Below are 23,042 nucleotides of genomic sequence, written 5' to 3' on the forward strand. Positions count from 1 at the left end.
TGTTACTAGGTTGTAATTGTTTTTCTGGTTTGCTGGCTGCCCTTTGCCTTTTCAGATTTGGCAAGCTGTGACAGAATATTGCATCATAGAGCTGAATCAGACTTCATAGCTTCTCATTGTCAAGAAAGGTAGGCAATTGCATCTAAACATTTGTTTACATATTAAATAAGGGCTTATATACTACTTCATTTTAAAAAGAACTAGCTAAGCAGCTTATACTCCCCATAGGTTAAAATACAGAACTGGTAAACAAAATAAGAATAGTCTGCTTGTATTATTATGGCTATAAAGCCACAAATCAAATACAAATAAAACAAGTGGATGGATGGATGGATAGATAGATAGAAAGATAGATACCTAGGAAGATAGATGAATGTATAATTAAAGTACTGTAGACAGCACCTTGACCCATTGGATCATAGTTTGAGAGAAAGTAGTGCAGTCTGATGTGACCAGAATGAATATTAAATTTTAGGCTGACTATATTTTTTATCACAATGGTGCATGGTCCTAAATTAATATTTTCTTACTTAAATAGATAAACAGAATGACTATAGGCAGACAAAAAGGCAGTGGTAGCAGGAGAAACTTCTGACTCTCTGCTGACTTCTCCATTAACTTTGTGGGAAGTTGGTAGGAAGTATTGGAAATTACAATTATAACAGGGACACTGAAACAACCACAACTGTATGACTAAAAGTGGTCTGAACATTATTGACATTTCAATTTCACATGTGTAATAGGTCCCAAATTGTTTACATATTCTTTAAATTAGCAGATTTTAGATACCTTGGTTCAAAAATTGTTGTGGTATAATGTACTGTGTGCCAGTCTTGGTATACAGTTCATACTTCTCCATATCCATATCACCAGAGTATGTTATTTCAGAAGGGACGGCACTAAAGAGAAAGATTATCCTTGACATGATGATAACGTTCCTTGGAAGTCAGGACATAAAGCAAGCGTCCCCTGCTTGATCTCACTAGATGGCTGATTCAGTTTAGAAAAGGCAATCCAAGTTGTAAATTGTTTTAAAGATAACAACTAGCACTTTGAATTTTGAAATATGAAACCTATTTTGAACCCAAAATAATTAGTGCGATTCCCAAATTACTGGTCCAAAACAGGCATATTGAATCAAGCCCATAAGTACTTGATTGCTGCATTCTGGACCAACTTTAATTTCCCAGGCAAGTGTGAGGTGGCAAATGCATGTATAAAGATCAGCAGAGTGTCCTGATTCAGGAATGGAGGCATCTGGTGCGCAAGGTGTAGCTATGAAGAAGTCTTCTCTACAGGAGTTTTGAGAGCAAGAGATTATGGACCTACTTTGTATGGGGGAAAACAGCCCAGTCGAGGACCACAGATGGAATTCTGTCAGAATTATTTATTGAGTTTTCTAAACACTGTTCCAGTTTATAAACAAAAACAAAGGTAATTTGGCTAAAAATTGCTAGAAAAATGTTCAGAATATCAGCTTTCCTGCAGCTAAACTAACAGGAGCAGTTTTGAAAGAGGTAATTGCACTCAATTAACATAAGAGTAGAGAAGGAAAAAAAGTCTTAAGCCTATTTTCTGTTAAAGTATTACTTGAATAAGTGCAATTCTATTGACTTCAAGAATAAAATTATAATGGAAAACAAATGAGTATGACTGCGAATATATTACGTAGATGGATTGATTTACAGAAAGATTAGTGCTACATTTGAAAAATTAAGAGAAATATTTCTTAAGAGTTTTTTTAAAAAACATTTTTCTAATGAACTTCAAATTCCTGCCAGTTATAACCCTCAGACATTTAGTAAACTACTTTGAAGCAATTTCTGTAATCTGAGCTATGAAATTAGATAGACTATAGACCAAATAAAAAGATATTGAAAAAAGAATGTTTGGTCCGCCATTTTTATAATATATTAGAGGAAATAAGATCAATTAAAATGTGCGGATTTATTTATTCTAATCATTTAAGTTAGCACAATCATCAGCTGAGTTGAAATTGAAAAGGTGTCCAAAAGCTGAACATAACATTATAAAAAGTATTGTAGATGCTTTAGAGAGAGACAGTGGCACATGGGTATCTTTTCTGTCTGATTTTTTTTAATGACTTGCCATTATGATGAGCATTTTGTGAAAATGCCAGTGTATGTTCCCCAAACTCCAGGTGTATGTAAAAGTAAAGGTTCCCCCGCACATGCGTGCTAGTCGTTTCCAACTCTAGGGGCCGGTGCTCATCTCCGTTTCAAAGCCGAAGAGCCAGCGCTTGTCTGAGGACGTCTCCGTGGTCATGTGGCTGGCATGACTAGACGCCAAAGGCGCATGGAACGCTGTTACCTTCCCACTGTAGTGGTCCCTATTTTTCTACTTGCATTTTTACGTGCTTTCGAACTGCTAGGTTGGCAGAAGCTGGGACGAGTAACAGGCACTCACTCTGAATCTCACTCGGGATTCAACCCGCCAAACTGCCGACCTTCTGATCGACAAGCTCAGCGTCCTAACCCACTGAGCCGCCGCGTCCCTGGTCCAGGTGTATGTACTGGCCCCAAATTTATGCTGTGGATATGTTTTCTTTACATGTGTTTTCACTTAAATAAATATGAACAGGAATAAGACCATGGTACATTTTTTTTACAGTGATACGTTTGACTGTCTATTACCCATTATAGAGAATATCTTGCTGGTAAAATTTCTGCTTGAACTAAAAAAATGCATAGCTGCGTTCAAAGGGAAGAAGTGGGATTTTTGAATTAACTTGAAGGTCATATTTTCCTTTTGCCTGATCTGTCGGAACTTCTAATTATTTCGTCCTTTCAGTTTGAAGCCACCTTAAGCTTAAGGAAGGACCTAGTTTCTGTGTGGGTGCTTGTCTATTCTTCCCAAGAGGTTTAATTAAAAAAAAAGTAACACCAACAGAATAAGATGTAACTCTTATCTTTCAAGAAGTTGAATGCTTACTTCAAAAAAAGAGTGCTCATTTTAATATATAAACTTGAAATGGTTGTAATATTTCATGAACCTGAAATTCAGTAAAATTTAAAACTAAGTACTAATAATGCAAAGAAACAAATAGTAAATTTACAAATTCTCTATTACTGGAACTGGCATTCACTACTTGCACTGATCACATCAACTACATAATATTATGAAAAAGTATCAAAAAGTAAAAACAAACCCTACTACTCCAACTGTTTTCTGACCAAATATAAATTAAACTACCTTTCAAATAAAATTATAACATTTACATGTTAATTATATGTATCAAGGTGAAAATATTATACTGACGCAGGTGAACTGTTACTTCATACCAGATTATGTTAAATCATGCCAGAGCTGAATTAACTGCAATATAGCAAATCAATAACCATTAGTCAATATCTTCCTTTTGGAGCAGGGTTTTTGCTCAAATTTAGCAGTTAGACCAATTCTGAAGCTAGATAAAGGAAGAAATGCCTTTCCAGGCAGTTGTTTAGCATTGTCAAGTATAGATGGGTGTTTTGCTTCCAGGATCAATAATGAAGACCACTGTAATAGAAGGATTTAAACTAAAGCTTGTTTAAGTTTAGCAGAATGAGCTGCAATCTAGATATGAATTATCAATACCAAGAATAAATGAGCAAAAATCTTGGAGAACAAACTGAGTAATTTAATATTGAAATTACAGACCTTAAGATTGTTATGATATAGACAAGTAGTCAGACACAGGTAGCTGAATGGAATAACAAGGTTCTGGAATGAAACAAAACTTCATGAGAATAATTTCCCAAACTGGGGAACACCAAAGGTATTAGGCTAGAACTCTAGTAAAGCTTGATTTAGAGTTGCCCACAAGTATATGTAGGCATTGCTGCATACCTATGCTGTGAAGGGGTTGATGGGTAAGCATATGTTTCAGATGACTGCAGACGGACCAATGTGCATACCTCCCAAACCCCAACTGTGCATTGTGGAGAGGTCCACCTCCTGCATGCTTTTGTTGTGATTCAGGGTCAGCCTGTGGGTTCGGCAGTTGGGTCGGACGACTCAGAGGAGGAGGGGGGTGTTGAAGACCTTGCTGAGGGGGTTGAAGATCTTGCTGATGAGAGCCCTCAGCCAGGCCCCTCCCACTTGGTCACCACGGAGACCCAGCTGTGTGAGCCTGACAGTGTGGATGAAGATGACCCACAGCTGGCCCTGTTCAAGGACGCCCGACGCAGGAGGCAGTCAATTAGGAGTAAACAGAGGAAGGCAATGGGGCTCCTCGGAAGGAGGCACAGAGAAGCCACGCCCTGAACTCTATATAAGGGGAATGTGTGGGAGGGCTGGTTTGCTGAAGGCAACCGCTTGGATAGTTCATGTTTCTTAAAGCTCCTGTTTCTTGGTTTGTCTTGTTCCATTTGTTTTTGTGGTAATAAATTTGGCAGGCGTAATTCCAGCCTCTTGCCTTCTTGTAAAAGGGGTTGTCCCTGCCTTTTCTGCAGGGCCGGTAGCAGGCTGGTACAGAACAGCTTTACTGTTTGAGTGCCTCCTAGCCAGAAAGTTAACATTTGCAGAAATATAAATGCAACACCTATGCAACTGTCTCCAAATGATAGAGGCATACATTCCCCGACATGCAATGACAGAAAAGTCTAATCCAGGCTAAATTGTAAGAATTGTTGATTTGCATTTCAAACCTTCTGAAGGGCACTAGCTAGAGCAATAGTATAGATCAGACATTACAAAGGTATAACATAGCTTTAACAACTTAGGTTATAAATAATCATTTCCACCTACACATGGAAATCCTATTATGTTTTGTTAGCCATTAGAATTATTTGATTAAGATGGGTGATCATACTCATTTGCATAAACAAATGCAATAAAATGACTAGTGCATCAGAATTGTTGCAATGAATTCATAAAGGTCTCCAGGTCATCAGTCAAGGTAATGCTAGATATAAATGGATCAGCTTGGGTGGTATCTGAATTCAAATATGCTCAGGCATGCATGACATATATTCATCATTAAGTGCTTTGTTTATGGACTGTATTCTGGTTTTATCAGACCTAAGTAGTCAGATGCTACAGCTCTTCTTAAGTTTTAGAAATAAAGGAGAAAAGTTCTGTGTTATTTAATATGTAGAAAAGGGAATGAATATAACCTTCAACAAATGAATATAGGTCCTGGATTCTAGGAGATTATTGTGCCTCGTTACTGAAAAGGCAAAAGAGAAAGCCAATGGAAAAAAGAAAACACGTGCGCAAGGAGTTAAAAAAGAGATAAAGTTTCCCCCCCACTTTATTTTCAGTGAGCTATATTTTTATTACCTCTCTTTTATTTATATAATAGGGATATTGTGAGTGGTGCAGCAAAGGAATATTAATCTTCCTCTTTTTAGAAGAATATTTTGAACTAAGGAAACATGCTTTCAAAATTCTTTCTGCTTCTTTGATCTTGCCTTCTCTTGCCTTTTCTTTGTAAAAGGGGCTTTCCCTTTCATGACATAGTAGACTGGACTCGATCCGGCCTCAGGCAATACTTTTGAAAGAGGCCACTCTCCATCTGCTGTTGGAATAATTAAAAGGGCTTCCATTCCTTTTAGTTAAAAAGATGGATTAGATGTGACAGATGAGTTTTGTTCCAACTTTGTTGCCCTGTTTCATTTGATCCTAGAGTATTCAGGATATACTTTTTGAAGAGCTGAAATGTTTTGGGAACCTAACCAAAAATTAATAGTTCTTTTTGTAAGCCTAGCTTTAAAAGCATATAAGAATAAATATGTAATAGCTAGTTAATACTTGACCCATTTTTCAGAGCATGGACAAAATTATCAGTTTATTATAAACATTGTTAAATGTAGACCCTTTATGAATGTAAATGTGATTAGAGGCATTAATTTTATGTACTTCTTGCAGTAGCAATACAAAAACAGTTTTATGATTTGCACAGTTAGATTGATATCGTGACATCCAAAGCACCTGCACAATTAAAAGCTAGCATATTTCCATAATACATTCAAAAATACTTTTTTAAACCATTTCTGAGAAAATAAGCACTGTGTTAAAGTCTGAAACAATTACAGTTCATTATGATGGCATTTTAATCATAAAACGTTTTATGTTAAAATACCAGTGTCATAGGTCTTCTCCTGTCACAGAAGACTAACATAATTTTTGTAGAGGAAAATGGGCCACAATGATACATTGAAAACAATTGCAAACTGCAAAGTAATAGCTAGCCGACTGATCAGCAATTGGGTGGCTAGTGGATGGTGGCAGCACTGGAGCTGGTAGTATCAGGGAGACCTGGAGGTGCTTGGCAGTGTTCCTTTTTTGGTAATGGCAGATCCTTCCTGGTGGCAGCAGTAAAGTTGAGTTGGTACTCAATAACAAAGCTGCTTGGTGGGAATGCATATTGTTTAGAACTGTTCTAATTGCTTACATTCCAGTCATGCTGCACTGGAGTCATCAGCCAATTATCTCATTGCAACGTTACTTCACTAATATCTCAGTGGTCTTTAAGAGCACAGTCCTTGATACAAGACTAGTGGTAGAGACTGATAAGGACATCACTACAAGGTATTTTTGTTGTCTACTTTGACTTTCACTCCTAAAAAATGAAAAACGTCTGGTTATGTTAATTGTGAAAAGAACAAACACTGGAGTTGTATTTATTGTGATCAAGATTCTTATGATCAGAATCCATCTTCTTCTTATGTGCAGTTTATTGGGTCAGTAGCAGCCAGGGCGCATCTAGATCAGAAAAATTGCACCTTATCCTTGGTTTTTCCTCGGGCTTCAATATCAAAAAAGCCCCCTGAAGCCAACAATATTTTAAAAAGTTGTTATAGGAAAGGAAGCTATGGGACTGAGGGTAGGCATTTCACATTATACAGAAAGTCAATTTTTGCAATTTAAAAGGTTGATGTTACAAATATCTATTAAGTTCCAAGTGATTAATGGACAGCGACTGGTTTGGTGAGATTTTTGACATTGGAATGAAGCCACTGAGAGAAAGGAAATATGGCAGGAGACAAAAAATAGGATGCATGTGGTTGTTTGGGGAAACTTTCCCCATCTCTACCCTCTGGCTTTAAAGTAGCTATAAGTAAAAATTGTGACATTCAGACATAGAATTGACTTCAAAATTCTCTTGTTAGTCAAATAAGTAGAAATCATAATTTATTCATTAATTATTTTGACCTCATCTCAGGATTTGGAAGAAATCACTATAAACAGTGGAATTTGTTGGACTATTTTCCAGACAATAATTTTTTAATGAAGAATATTTTTATAAGAGATAATGCTTTTGAAGTTACAATTCCATGAACTTGCCAATTCTTGGGCCATTAATACTTAGTAGTTTGTACTGATTTGGTGTAAAATGGAAGGGGAACCATAAAGCTGTCAGTAATTTTTCCAATGGACTATGCACTATGGCACTGAGATGAAGTAACTCAGCCCTGAAATATCTGTAGTCATGTATTGTGAGTGTATTGCCATAAATTTAGGTTTTCATGGCAACATCATTTGAAAGTGTGCGGTACAATAGTTTTCTGATTTCCTTGTACTAAATGTAAAAGTATATTTGTCTTCTCAATATTTCTTTAAAGGACACTGTTTCACAATTGATGTTAAAATTAAATTGTCAAACAGATGCATTTACCAAGTCCAATAAGTAATAGAAGCTGATTTTGATTGAAGGTTCACATCAGCACAGTACTCAGAAAAAATACTGCTTACTCCATTACTCTAAATGTTGATTTTCTATTTACATTCTAAATAGCTCTTATGTTATAGACTCAAGTTAAAATTATTTTTAATATTACTTTATAGCCAGTCATAGTGTCTGCTTTAGTCATTATACAATGCCATTAAGCAGTCTTGTTCAAAATCCATGATTCTAATATTTTTTTCTGTTTCAGGGAATAAACTTTCAGATGAGAAAGTCAAAGTGCTTAGTCCTGTGATTACAGCTTAAAAGCAATATAAATAAATAAATAATAGCATTTGAATGCTATTTGGTATAATGTTCCCCAATATGATGTTTGGTTTGTTTAGCTATATTACAAGTGTTTGTTCATCTAGTTAAGATAGTACCTTCCTAGAACTTTTTAGCCAAAGCAGAGTGAGTCCAATATGAGTAACTGAAATGGTAAGTCAGAAAATGGATTGGTCTCATATAGAATCAAAATCACATGAAGTATTAGTACCACTTTATAAAGCCCTGGTAAAGCCACACCTGGAATACTGCATCCAGATTTGGTCACCACATTACAAAAAAGATGTTGAGACTTTAGAAAAAGTGTAGAGAAGAGCAACTAAGATGATTAAAGGCCAGGAGACTAAAACATGAACGGTTGCAGAATTTGGGTTTGGCTAGTCTAGAGAAAAGAAGAACTGGGGGGGGGGAGACGTAATAGCAGTATTCCAGTATATGAGAGGCTGCCACAAAGAGGAGGGAGTTAATTTATTTTCCAAAGCACCAGAGGGTAGGACAAGAAACAATGGATGGAAACTAATCAAGGAGAGAAACGACCTGGAATTAAGGAAAAACTTCCTAACAGTGAAGACAATTAACCAGTGGAACAGCTGTCATCGGAAGTAGTAGGTGCTCCATCACTGGAGTTTTTAAGAAGAGACTGGACAGCCACTTGTCTGAAATGTTATAGGGTCTTCTGCCAGAGTAGGCAGTTGGACTAGAAAACCTTCAAGATCCCTTCCAACTCTATTCTGATGGATTGAGAATAAAAATGTGGCAATGTTATACTCATAAGTACTTCAATGTTGTTTTCCTTTTGCCTAATTCCTAAACCCAATAAAAACAGCCCAGGCTTTTCTAGCTGGATGTACTCTCAGTGGTGCCAGCAACTGTGATACCTGGAGATGGTAGTTGTAGTTTGAAAGGCATCATAATAGGAAATTTGATGAAGTTTGTGTTTATTGTAGCTTTCTAGAGATCTCAGTCTCCATCCACCCATTTCCATGTATGTAGGGGTGTGGGTCTATATGTTGTATATAGTATATTTAGGTGTGTGTCATGTATGTGTTTCACTTTGAGAGCGAACAACTAAATTTCATTTTTGATGTGTGCCGTTGTGCCCACAGTAAAAAAATGACAATAAAGATTATCTTCTTATTATTTTTGTTAAAGATGCTCAAAATTATTACTATTATTTTGTTATAATAAAATTGCTTGGCCATTCATGTAGTTTTTTTGTACTATAGAGGTAGGTGGACTTAGATGGAGGTATACATCTTTTGGATGGAAGTGTGCATCTCCTTCTTCAGATTTACATGCTTGGAAGCGATAAAACATTCTCTTCTGGATCATTTAGAAAAAGAAATGCTGGAAAACAGCCAGGAGAAACTTTTGCCTGTTCTGGCAAGTATCTTAGAAACGTCTGTCCTATGTTGTATACTTTGTGGATGATACAAAATTTAAACATTTCAGGTTTAGAAAAGATAAGTAACTAGGAAATAGTGATAGGCTTCCATGACTGAAGAAACAATAAAAAGCTCCTAGGTGAATAATAGATTCCATCTCCACCCACTTACTTGATCTAATATCTAGCATAAATGTAAGCATTTTTCTGCTTACTTTGTAGTTCACTTTTTGATAATCATACATAATTGGCCAAATGTGTAGTTAATTTACAATAAAAATTCACAAAATAAGTCTTCAAATGTAGGATTGGTTTGAAATAAAAAATAGTTCACATTTATTATTATTAATTATCACTATTTTAGTAAGTACTTGGTAATTTGACATCTTGCTAAGTATCTACTAAAAATGCTTGTGCTGGTTTTACATCATCTTTTCTCCCACCCCAATTCTGTGACTTTTAATCTTGGAAATAGTTTTGACTGAGATAGTTTTTACTCTTCTAATAACTTTTACAATTGTTAGTATTCTTTCCATTCTCATTATCAAGCTAAGTAAATATGTCTGGCATAACAATAGAATGGAGAAATTGCTGGCTCAAACATTATAATTAAAGACTGCTCATCAACAGTCCTCATCAAATTGGACAGAAATATCTAATGAGATGTCACAGTTCTCAGTTCTGGGCCTCCACTGTTCAGAATTTTTATTAATATTTTATTAACTGGATAAAGAACAGGGGAAAATGTTCATCCGATTTGGAAATAATGATGCTTTGGACAAAATAACTAATAACCTAGAAGACACAAAATTAAAATTTGTTTTATCCTTATAAACAAAAATAATATTCACTTGTAGAGACTGAGGGATAATTGGTTTGGCATTTCATATGTGATTAAAAACTGAATATGAATTAACTGTGTAATGTGTTCTGGAAAAAATTTTTTATTGCATCTTCTGTACATGCATATATATCATTTTCAAATTATGGGAAGTAATCATTCTGCTATTGATTGATCAGGTCTCACCTGAGGTGTATCCCCAGTTTTTCTACCTCTCTTCAAGAAGGATATAGCCTTCATACAGAAAAGGGCAATGAGGAAGATCTGAAACTAAGTCTTCAGAATAAGAAGGAAAATATTATCATTTTTCAAGTATCCAAGAGTTAAAAAAAAGAGGTGCCTCATACAAAAAAGTTAAGGAACACCTGTTCTCATCCTCGCAGATTGCTAGATGTAGAATAATGGGTTTATTACAAGAAGACAAATTATTAAATAGTAGAAAAAACCCTTCAGATCAGTAAGAGCAGTTTAACACCAGAACCAATTATCTACAAAGTTGTGTGTGTGGGGGGGGGAGTCCTCCTTCACTGGAGGCATTATAAACATCTGATAGACACTTATCAGAGTGGTTTCATCTGTGTGGACAACCCTGAACCTAACACCCTGATTTTGTGAAGGTTTGTGGATGACATTGCTGGGGCCAGGGAGGGGAAGTTATAACAATTTGCTGTACTCTTCCAGAGGATGTACTTAAAAGCTTGAAAACATGGCAGTGTTTATTGAAAATTTAAAGGAGAAAGATTGGATAATACTTTTTTAGAGTCAAAAGGCTTCCCTTTAGTATTTGGCAGTAAAAAAAGGATGAAAGCTGAGCAAAACTTTCAGTAGTCAAAAGTTGAATATATTTATATTTTATATTTATTAAATTTTTATACCGCCCTTCTCCCGAAGGACTCAGGGCGGTGTACAGGGCAATAAATATTAAAAAACAAAGTACAAAAGTTAAAAAACAATTAAATAATTTATGCCCGATATATACAATAGTTAAAACCATATTAAAAACCCAACCCCAAACCCATCAGACCAGGCCGGACTGCTCAAATAAATAGTTTTTTAGATCCCGCCGGAAGGAGCGAAGGTCGGGGGCCATCCGGAGCTCAACCGGCAAGCGGTTCCACAGGTCTGGCGCGCCCACAGAGAATGCCCTCCCCCTGGGGGCCACCAGTCGACATTCTCTGATCGGAGGCACCCTGAGGAGGCCCTCTCTGTGGGAGCGCACTGGACGGAGGGAGGTTGACGCCGGCAGCAGGTGCTGCTGTAGGTAATCTGGACCCATGCCATGTAGGGCTTTGTAGGTCATTACCAGCACCTTGAATCTCACCCAGAGGGCAACTGGCAGCCAATGCAGCTCGCGGAGCAAAGGTCTAACATGAGAGTATCGGGAGACTCCCAACACAACTCGCGCGGCTGCATTCTGCACCAGTTGGAGCCTCCGAGTGGTCTTCAAGGGCAGCCCCATGTAGAGAGCATTACAGTAGTCCAAACGAGAGGTCACGAGCGCATGAGTGACTGTACACAAGGCATCCTGGTTCAGATAGGGCCGCAACTGGCACACCAGGCAAACCTGGGCAAAGGCCTCCCTAGTCACAGCTCCTATATGATCTTCTAAAGAGAGCTGTGAATCTAGGAGGACCCCCAAGTTGCGCGCCCTATCTACGGGGGGCAATAGCTCACCCCCCCATAGCAAGAGATGGAGTAATCTGAATTTCCCAGGATGCCGGCACGAACAGCCACTCAGTCTTGTCAGGGTTGAGCCGAAGCCTGTTCCTCCCCATCCAGACCCAGACCGCCTCCAGGCAACGGGACATCACGTCGAGGGCATCACTGGGGTGGTTTGGGGTTGAAATGAAAAGCTGGGTATCATCAGCATACTGATGATACCCAACTCCAAAACCACAAATGATCTCACCCAGAGGCTTCATATAGATGTTGAACAGGAGAGGCGAGAGGACCGATCCCTGGGTAAATCCACAAATGAGAGGCCTCAAGGTTGACCTCTGCCCCCCTGCCAACACCGACTGCGAACGTCCCAGAAGGTAGGAGGAGAACCACTGAAAAACTGTGCCTCCCACTCCCAACCCCCTGAGACGCCGCAGCAGGATACCATGGTCGATGGTATCGAAAGACGCTGAGAGGTCTAATAGGACTAGGACAGAGGAACAACCCCTGTCCCGAGCCCGCCAGAGATCATTCACCAGCACGACCAATGCCGTCTCCGTGCTGTACCCGGGCCTGAAACCTGATTGGTACGGGTCCAGATAATCAGCTTTCTCCAAGAACAAAGGGAGCTGATGCGCCACCACGCTCTCAACAACCTTCGCAAGAAAGCAAAGGTTGGAGACCGGACGAAAGTTGTTTAATATTGCTGGGTCCAAGGCAGGCTTCTTGAGGAGGGGTCTCACCACTGCCTCCTTCAAGGCGGCGGGAAAACTACCCTCACTCAAAGAAGCACTTATCACTGCCTGGAGCCAGCCTCGTGTCCCATCCCGGGCCGCATAAACCAGCCAGGAGGGACACAGGTCCAATAAACACGTGGTGGAGCTCAGCTTCCCCATGATCCTGTCCACGTCTTCAGGAGTCACAGGGTCGAACTCCTCCCAGATAACATCGACAAGACTGCCCGTGTCCTCATCGTCAGACTCTGCCCAGTCGGAGTCCAAACCGGTCCGAATCCGAGCGATTTTGTCCGACAGATATCGGCTAAACTCCTCGGCACGACCCTGCAAGGGCTCCTCCCTCGCCTCCTGATTAAGGAGGGAGCGGGTTACCCTGAACAGGGCGGCCGGGTGATTATCTGCAGACACGATGAGGGTGGCAAAGTGGTGAGACCCTGTATGAGTCAGAATTCTTGGTTCCTTTCTTTATAATTGTTTTTTTCTGTTCCTACTGCTTAGCTTCAACTTGTAGAAGTTTATAATCTTCCAAGCTTGTTTATAGCTTCTTCAGTTTGGAGTGGCCTTGGGAACATTAATGAAATAGCATTTCAGCTGACATTATGAATTTTATATTAATCTCTGGAGCGGACAAGAATCTGATTTGCCAACTGAGGGTATCTTTCTACGAATATCAAAGACAGGCTGGGCCAGTTTGTGTATGAATTTCTCTGTAATGAGGTCATTCAGAGTTAAAGAAAAACTGCTTCTTATCCTGCCTGTTCTTACATGGGGCAACTGCATGAATCCCCTATGCTATAAAACAGATCCCTGGAAAGCAGCCATGCACAGATAGAGATACTTGGTTCCAGGTATAATAAGAACTGGGTGAAGCATGACTGTAATTAAAAATCAGGGAAGAATGAAAAACACTCAATCTGGGTAATTGTAAGCAATGCTGCATTATTTCAGAGAAGTGAGAGGGTCCAGTCCTTCGTTTTGCTAGCAGCAAGAACATTTGACCTTGTGCTCTGATTTACTGTTATTTCTGCAGCTACTGTATGTTAATATTACAAGAGAAATCACAAAATCTAGACTCCTGAACTACTATACTGGAAGGTTGAAAGAAGAGAATGATAACAGATAATGAGAAGGGGGAAACAGAGACATGTGCCACAGACTAGATAGAGAAGAAGTAAAAATTTGATTCCAAATAGGAAAACCCAGATGAGGGCAGTTGTGTTTGGAAAGGATTAAACTTTGGAAATGAATAGAAAAGACATGAAACATTGAAGACCAATGTGTATCTGATTCAGAAGATATGGGTTTATTAGAAAAGGGGCTGCTGCTTTAAGAAATCCAGTCATTAAAACTAGTTAAGACACTTAAAGGAGCAGAATCCTTTTCTGAGGCTCACAGGGAAATTTGAAGAAAGTAGGCTATTGCATAGCGGAGAGGTGCTGCATTTATGTGAAGCTGAATATTTCTGACTCATTTTTGAAGCATGCATCACCATATGGCTGTCTAGTCTAAAGGAGAGAAGATTAGATAGGGAGATAGCTGTTTTCTTTTACAAAAAAGTCTGTAGGAAAAGATAAATTTTCTGTTCCATGAAGAGAAATATTAGTGTCAATGTTTTAGTTTAATTTGATAATATTTTATACTTGATCTTTAGTTTATAATCAATCACACTGCTACCCTACTAGGCAGAGACTTGTGTTCAATATAGGTGTATAAAAATGGAGAGGGAAGCAAGAGGATATCTGTCTCTGTGTCTGTCTATCTACACACACGCACACACGCACACGCACACGCATACATATAATATTTGTTTGGCTAGCAACTAGAATGTCATTTACAAGTTTTCACAAATCTTTGAAAACTGGTGACTTGTGTCAAATAGAGTTTGGTTTCCAAATCAATAGGAACAATTTAACTTATTCATTATCAGTCTATGAAGGTTGTTCATGAAAGGCAGTAATAACGTCTCTAAACTGAGTTCTGAATGTGGAACATGAATTTAGATTAAAGGTCCTTGTTCTGTTGCGACAGAACCATGACCCTTTGCTTGTAGTTTAACAGGATGTAGCTGTCCTACCAGAGCTTAAACGAGTGTCAGCTTGCAAAGGGGAGAAGGACAGGTTCATTAGGTCAGCCTTGAGAGATCCACTGCAGGCATGAAGTTACATGTGGCTCAAACATGATCCTGTTAATTGCACTTTACAATTATTTCTGTAACTACTTTGCAAGAGTTTGTGTGCCATTGTCAGGGAGGATGACATTTGTTGGATTGTTTGTCTGACTGCTAACTTTGATTTTCAGTAGCAACAGGGCTTATTTGTCTCCCTTTGATAGGGGGACAGAAAGAAGTTGAACAACAATCTCATGAAAAACTCAACTTCCCAGGAGGGCTGTTTTAGAAAAAGGAAACATTAATTTATTATTTATTAAAGCAATCTTCCTTCTGTACGTAGAGAAAAGCAGCAGAGTTTGGAGTTACTTCAGGATGGTCCAAGTTATCATTCATTGTGTCATAGGCAGAGAAAGAACATCAAGCAGAAGTTTTTGCCTTTTGGTAGCTTCACATGAAAGAAGAAATATTAAGATGGTATATAAGTCAACACCAATATTGCAAATTAAGTCAAGAAGTACTTTTTTCAAACCTTTTCTGTTGAATATTTCTCAAGGCCTTATTTTATCTAGTACGGTAATGTAGTGGCTGCATTCTGTATCGGCTGCAGCTTCTTTACAGACTTTTAAAATGGCCTATTTAGAGTGTGCTATGGGGACGCTGAGCTTGTCGATCAGATGGCAGTTTGGCAGGTCGAATCCTGAGTGCCGCGTAGCAGAGTGAGCGCCTGTTACTCGTCCCAGCTTCTGCCAACCTAGCAGTTCGAAAGCACGTAAAAATGCAAGTAGAAAAATAAGGACCATTACGGCGGGAAGGTAACAGCGTTCCATGCGCCTTTGGCGTCTAATCATGCCAGCCACATGACCACGGAGACGTCCTCGGAAAAGCGCTGGCTCTTCGGCTTTGAAACAGAGATGAGCACCGGCCCCTAGAGTCGGAAACGACTAGCACGCATGTGCGGGGGAACCTTTACCTTTACCTTTTACTATGTTATAGTATTTCATTCTTTGCAGGGATATCAGCATTCTTTAAATGCTGGATGCTTATGTATGCATATATTTAAAATAACACCAGTGTATGCATGTGTGAGTGATTTCTATAATTCTTTTAAAGTTTCATTTAAATTTGAATACTTAAATTAGACCTAAGGCAGTATGCAACCTTGTCATTGGTTCCCGGGCATTTCAGAGTTATTTTGACCTTTTGGTTAAGTCTTCAAAACTTATTTATTTATTTATTTATTTATTTATTTATTTATTTATTTATTTAATTTTATTAGTTTTCTATACCGCCCTATTCCCGAAGGACTCAGGGCGGTTTACAGGGCAATATGTAAAAGACAATATAAATTAAGATAAAAATAGAATTAAAAAGAATTAAATTAATAATAGCCCAACAATAAAACAATGTTAAAATTTAAAACTAAAACCCCCTTCAGTCCAGGCCGGATAAATCGAAAAGCCAGGTTTTCAGGTCCCGGCGAAACGAGCGCAGGTCGGGGGCAGTCCGGAGTTCCACAGGTAAATCATTCCAAAGGGCAGGCGCGCCCACAGAGAATGCCCTCCCTCTGGGGATCACCCGCAGGCATTCCCTGACCGGCGGCACCCTAAGGAAGCCCTCCCTATGGGAGCGCACAGGACGATGGGAAGTTGATGCCGGCAGCAGGTGTTCCCTTAGATAGTCTGGACCCAAGCCATTTAGGGCTTTACCATTTACTTACCATAAATGATAAATAAAAGAATGCTGTAAATTTACAAATTTGTAAATATTTGCCTTTGATAAAATTGTTTCTTTTATTTTGAGCGTCCCAGAGTCAGTCTAGGGCAGGGGTTGGCAACCTTAAACTCTCAAAGAGCCACTTGGACCCGTTTCCCAGAGGAAAAAAACACACTGGGAGCCGCAAAACTCGCGCACGCACACAAGGGGGGGAGCTTGATTGAAGAGTTTAATTAAAAAGAAATAGAGGTTGCTGTGCATGAGTTCTCTCCCTCTCCCCCCCTCTCCCTCTCTCCGATCTTCTGCTCACCTGGCAAGCTGGCTTCACGCGGTTCTCGGACAAGCTGAAACACATTCTTATTGGGCTGGCTCTCCTGCCCTGCTTTCTGCTGCTTCCTGCTTCCTGTGGAGAACTTGTCAGCTTCTCAGAGAACAGCGTGAGTTTTACACACACACACACACACAGAGAGAGAGAGAGAGGGAGAGAGAGAGAAGGGAAGTGCAAGTGTCTCTCTCTGTCTCTCTCTCTGCAAATGGCAGAGAACAACTGGGAGCCGCAGGAGAAGGCTGAAAGAGCCGCATGCGGCTCCAGAGCCGCGGGTTGCTGACCTGTGGTCTAGGGTCTGCTGGCACTTTAATAAGCAAACAAATATTTCTATCATGATAAGATCAGATTCCTTGACACTTAAAGGTAAAAAAGCTTGAAAACCTTTGTTCTAATCTACAGAACCTGATTTAGCCCAATGTTTGTTTCATTTGTTTCAACATTTTGTTGTTAGGATTTCATATATAACTACACTATATGTGTATATGACATATACATGCTAACCTTGAACAAAGTGTCATTTAAGTAAAAATTATTAATCAGTTGTGACCTACATTTACATTTACTGTACAGGTAGTCCTCGCTTACTAATCACTTGTTCAGCAATTGTCAAAGTTGCAGTGGTGCCGAGCAAGTAGTATTTATGATCAGTTTTCAAAGATCTGGCTGTCACAGTACTCCCATGGTCATGGATTGTGATTCAGGCATTTGCCGATAGCTCAGACCTAACACAGTTGCAGCATCTTGTGGTCATGTGATTACCATTTGAGACCACCTCTGTGAGCTTCCCAAAAGCAAAGTTGCTGGAGAAGCTAGCAGAGAAGGTTGAAATCACTCTGACATGTACTCCCCTGGCCTTCCTGTGCACCATGCTGTGCCCTCCTCTCAGCCTCTGGGCACTTGCACTGACCCGCTCCTTCCTTTGTTTAGCTTCCCTGTACTCATGCCAACCTGCACTCTTCTTCCCTTGGCCTTCTGCCACTTGCACAAATTTACACCTGCTTTCTCTCTGCCTCCCTGTGTTTCACATTGCACCACAGCACCCTTTCTTTCAACTTGCATGTGGTCTTCAGTGGACCTCCCAAGGACTCCCACAACCCCTTGTGCACCCCCTCCCGGTTCCTCACCTGGGATTCCTAGCAGTGCCGACTTAACCACACACTTTAGGCTTATGATGTTTGCAACTGCCTGGCTGGCTAAGACATTGCTAAGAATTATGTAACTCTAAAGTCATGCGACATTGCGCTTTATATTTGCATCACTTAGTGCCGGTCCCAATTGCTGTCATAATTGAAGGATTACTTGCAATATAAACTAGGAGTAGCATGTAATGGTGTCAGATGATAACGGTGAATTCATATAAATGATTGAGGTGGGAATTAAAAATCCAAGATTTATTAGATAAATTCTGCATAGAAAAATCATGTTGATTTTGCATCAGTGCATTCCCCTTCACTTCTTTAACAATTGTATTGACCCTCTGACCTGTCTGGTTTGTGTTTAATGTCAGTTGTTTTCTGGTAAATGTGTGTGTGTGTGGTATCTTAGATGGGCAGGACACACCTAGCTAGAAGCACCAGAATCAGGAAAGAAACAGATTCCTTGAATAGTAAGGGGAGACAGCAATCCCAGAAGAAGAAACTCATGAACAGAGAAGTACATAGAAGAAGTTGAAAAAGAACATGGGACAGCTATGGAAAGACTCAAAGTTCTTCCCTTAGAACAGAGGGGAGAAGGATCACTTAGAAATCTGTAGAAAGCAAATGTCAGGCCCTACCGAAACTGTAAGGGAGGTCTGATTTTTCTGAAGATACAGTTCTGACAGAGTAGGAAACAGTGATGGAAAGCAGAAAGGTACCCATGGTTTACCTATTGTTGTTTTTCTAAAGAGTCATTAATGAGATGGGCGGTATATAAATTTGATTCATATATTAAATCTGTGCTTATTTGCCATGTAAATTCTTGCCAGGCTGTTCGGATTGAAAGGAAATTAGGATCTGATACAACACAAAAGGATATTACATTTCCTTGCTTCTATCTTGACTTCTACTCTGCCAGTCTCCTATTCTTGCTTGCCTCCTAGAGCTATTGATCAGATGTATCCACGGTCCAGCCTATTAGATGCAATGGTGTCTGGATTTTTCCTTCAAAGAAATAGAGAACATTTTTCCTCTTCCAAACAAGTTTCCATATTTTTTTCCATAAAAGCTCTCCTTCCTTACTTTTTATAATTTGTTTTAGAATTTTCCTTCTCCCTGCCTTCCATTCTCTCTGAAACCATTTTTTTAACATGTGCTCCTGAGATCTGCCTCCCCTTAAAAGTTTATTTTCCTGGGCCAGTGTTAACTAGGATCAAGGTTATCCACTCCCGTATTAATTTGAGTAATCTAATGGCTACCCATCTCAATAGCAATTGCTCTGAGCAGTGTACAAAGGATTAAAACCAAAAGCTGTAAAAATAAAAACAACTTGAATACTCAAGATAGTGTATCTCTGAGATCTAAAAATAATTCCAGTTCACAAGCAGTAAAACAACAGCCAACCAGATCAACCAGCAGAGCCCGCTTAACTTTCCAGCCCAGATGCCTGCAAGAAGAGCCAGATCTTTAATGGCCTTGAAAAAGGCCAACAAGGTCAAAGCCATTCAAATCTGATGCTGTTCCATAGAGCAGATGATGCAACAAAGAGATTATGCCTATGGCGTCCAGCAAGATGACACTCCACAATAAAAGAGCCACGCTGGCTGCCCTCCCTGTTAGTTATGGTGAAGTGACCAAAAATAATTGGGAATAGGTGCCTTCCCCACAAATAGCCTGGCTCTTTACCACATGGGGCTTTGAAGGTGATAACCAGGACTTTGAATCACATGCTGAAGCTCATTGGAAGTAAGTACAGCTAATGGAGAAGTGATCTTATAGCAGTGCATAAAACTCTCAAGATTGCTTGTGCTGCTGCATTCTGGACCTTTTGCAACCTCTGGATTCTTTTCAGAGAAAGCCCCATGTAGTGTGCATTACACTAATCCAAATGGAAGATTATGTGAGTTATCATGAGTAGGGTTTCCTTAATCCCAACTGAAAGAGATCCAGATAATCTGCTTCCTCCAAGGCCTTCTGAAGCTGTAAGCCAACTACCTTCCTTCAAATGAATGAAAATTGGGCAGTTTTGTTGGTCCATTGATGGTTTCTTGAGAAGCTGGACAACTTCCTCTTTCAACACAAGTGGAAACAACACCTGTCTCAAATAAGCATTCTCTACTTCTTGAGAGTCCTTAATAAGGAGGGATCTTGATCTGAAAAACAGAGAGCTGGACCCATAATTCCAAATATCTGCTTCATCTGGATATCAAATTATTTGGTGATGCAAGTCCCAAAACTATATTCAGATTCCAACTCCAACTGAATCTGAGTAATTTTATTTGATAGACATGAAGAATAGTCTTCCCAGCCATCCTGTAAGTGATCTCCTGAACCCTTCTTACTCAAGATGATCAGGGCTACCAGCCATCTTTGTGCAGATATAATAATTTTACTGGCCTTATTGATAATAGGTAATTCTTAAGAAACGCTCTTACCTATACATTACTTAGATGGGGTTCACTCTGTTTTCCTCCAGGAATGCTCTTGTATCAGATTTTATCAGTGTTATTTTCCATTGCGGGAAGAAGGCATTGCACTATTGGGCATGCTGAGTTTGCAGAGGAAAAAGTGTTTAGCATCCAGATCCCAGGAGATGAAAAAAATTAATGCTGAATGATTTAAGACTTTTGAAAAGATAGATTATTATAACAATATGTAGTCTTGCCTGATAACAGAATATATTTACATGTTTTCTCAATTTTCTGGGGAATTCTAGATTGATTAATAACTAGTTAAAACATAATCCTGAAGAAGTGATTCTATACTTTAAAACTAGTTACCTTTAAGAAAAATGCTAGTTAAAAAGACAGAATATTTCCAATGAAAAAATATCTGAAAATGCAAAGTTTATTTTAGGTTTGAAGCCTCCTTAACATATTCATTTACAAAAATTATGAGAATTAAGTACTGTAATTTGGTTACATTTAAAAAATATATATACAACTGTCCATATAGTTAGTAAATCATACCTTATGGTTGATAACTTTTGCATTTTCCTCTGTAATGTTTCTGAAAATATTTTTTCCTTTTCTCATTGTTCTAATCACTGTTGTTTTTCTTGCACCCCAAATATTTTGTTTTGCAATTGCACTTTAAACAGCTAATAGGGAAAGTTAATAGAAACAAAATACAAAGTATATGTATAGGATATTTTGCCATATATCTCTTGCATTAAGGTGGCTCCAGAAGTCTTACCCCCTCCTTTTATACTTTGGTAGACAACATGGATTCAAACATTTTAGAATTATTGGGCCATGATTTTTTTTGCTTGATCTGCATTGGAGAAGTGGAACTTGTCTGTTTAAACTGAAGTGCAGTTTAACTGTCTAAAAACAGACATTTCTGCTGCCCAATGAGAAAAGGCAACAATGGTAGATAAACAAGCGTTTGATTCGTTTTTTCCCCTCGTAGAGCACTACTTCAATAAGTACAGTTCAGAAAGTAATATTGAAGGAGCTTAATTGTAAAGACATTTAATTTGTTTAAGTGCATATATATCCATAATTAACACTAATCACATAAATATAGTTTGTGTGTATGTATGTTTGAATGAGTGTGTGCACGTGTCTATGTATGTAAACATTTTATATGCCATTTTCAGAATCTGCTTTCATAAGACAATTTATGATTGAGGAGAGTGTACCATTTTAGAATATGTGGGTAGGGATGGAGGAGGAATTGTATATATGAAAGATGTTTTATAAAAATGTAGAACTAAGCATACAGAATTCCACCTTTCTTTTTTGTGTGTGCGTGTATGCTAATATTCCTGGATATTACACTTTAAATGTAAAATGTTCATTATTCACATAGTATTTTTAAACAGCTGAGGGCTATGAGCAGTGTGTGTTGTTTTTCCCTGCTTTCTGAATATATGCATGGTTTTAGTGCAGTTTTTTCACTGGCTTCTGAATATGCTTTGAGTAATTTGCTGTATATTGCTGAGGTAAACTGATATATGTCACCCATTCTCCTCCCATCCAGTGTCAGTGGGTGGGTCTCTGGAATAAGCCATATTCTGTTACACTTTCTTGACATACTCAAAGAGCTGTTCTGCTTCCTGTTTCTGTGGGATACAAGAGTTGCCTTCAATAATGCAGCAGCAGGAGGAGGCTCAAACGTCAAGCTGCTAAACGCCTCAGAGGCTGTAAAGAGAAGACTTGGCTTTCCTTTCGGTATTCGGTAGACTGCAGAATCAGCAGTGATCTCTGAAACTGCTCTTACTTCAGCCACCATGGTGGCAAAGGATTATCCCTTTTATTTTACAGCCAAGAGAGCAAATTGTGGCTTGGAAGTACAAACAGCAAGCATCTCAGCACGAGAGCTAGAGGTATGTTTTAAAAATATTTGAAATAATTAAATTTCAAATAGTAGTTTTCTAATCAAAAGAATCTACATTAGCTGGGGAAAACAATGACTCAGAACCTCAGAGATGGATATTGATCTCATATTTTGCACTGACAGTACTTATACAAATGAAATAGTGCACTGATGCACCCTCATAACACAGTTAGAATTAAGTGCTGCAGTAAATGGTTGAGATTATTAATGTGTGTTTAATTGTCTAATATTAGTGGTTTTGATTTGGTAAAATGCATAGTGATTTGACTTGGTAAAATGCACAGTGGTATTTTTCATAGGCAGAAAAGGCAAATATTGTTATAAATCAGTATTATATACTTAAAATTCTTAAGGATGTTAATATTGACATTTTAAGTAACCTATTATAATCTGGCAGCCCTACTAGCAAACAAGAAGGATGAAGTTATGAATGATAAAGTTGAATACATAGTGCTGAATGTATGTAATTCTGTGATAATTTCCTATGCAAGTAGTTTTCTGCAACTTTTTAACATTATTGATGTTAACTTGATGCATCTCATAACTTTTTGACAACTAGTAATTTCTTTTAAATATCAGCTTTATATTTTACCATGATGAGTCCTGCAGATGTGATTTTTGTATTTCAGTATTTAGATCAGCAATATATAATGGAAAAGTGCCTTGGTATTCTACACGTAGTGATGTCTTCTCTTAAAAGATTTTTTAAAAATAATAAATACATAGATAAAACCCCTTTTTGAAAATATAAAAAAGGTATGGTATCCACATAGCTTACAAATCTCCATTTTGTAATCTAAAATAAGAACACGCGTCCTGTATTTCACAGGCAGTTG

The 23,042-nt window shown here is 38.6% G+C and overlaps 1 protein-coding gene across 5 annotated transcripts in view; it reads left to right on the top strand.

Annotated features, from left to right (window-relative positions):
- The window catches only part of ARHGEF3 (Rho guanine nucleotide exchange factor 3), a 145,010-nt gene that overhangs the window by 67,580 nt on the left and 54,388 nt on the right, over positions 1-23,042 (top strand). For 2 of the 5 annotated variants that reach the window (XM_083352929.1, XM_083352930.1), the window contains exon 1: positions 21,965-22,195. The exons of the other annotated variants lie outside the window; for them this stretch is intronic. In XM_083352929.1, coding sequence (XP_083209055.1) covers positions 22,100-22,195 — 96 coding nt within the window. In that variant the 5' untranslated portion in view covers positions 21,965-22,099. Of the gene's footprint in view, positions 1-21,964; positions 22,196-23,042 lie in introns of those variants that run through there. 5 annotated transcript variants of the gene reach the window in all.

This window comes from Vipera ursinii (assembly GCF_947247035.1).
Source record: "Vipera ursinii genome assembly, chromosome: 2".
In the NCBI taxonomy this organism is placed as follows: Eukaryota; Metazoa; Chordata; class Lepidosauria; order Squamata; family Viperidae; genus Vipera; species Vipera ursinii.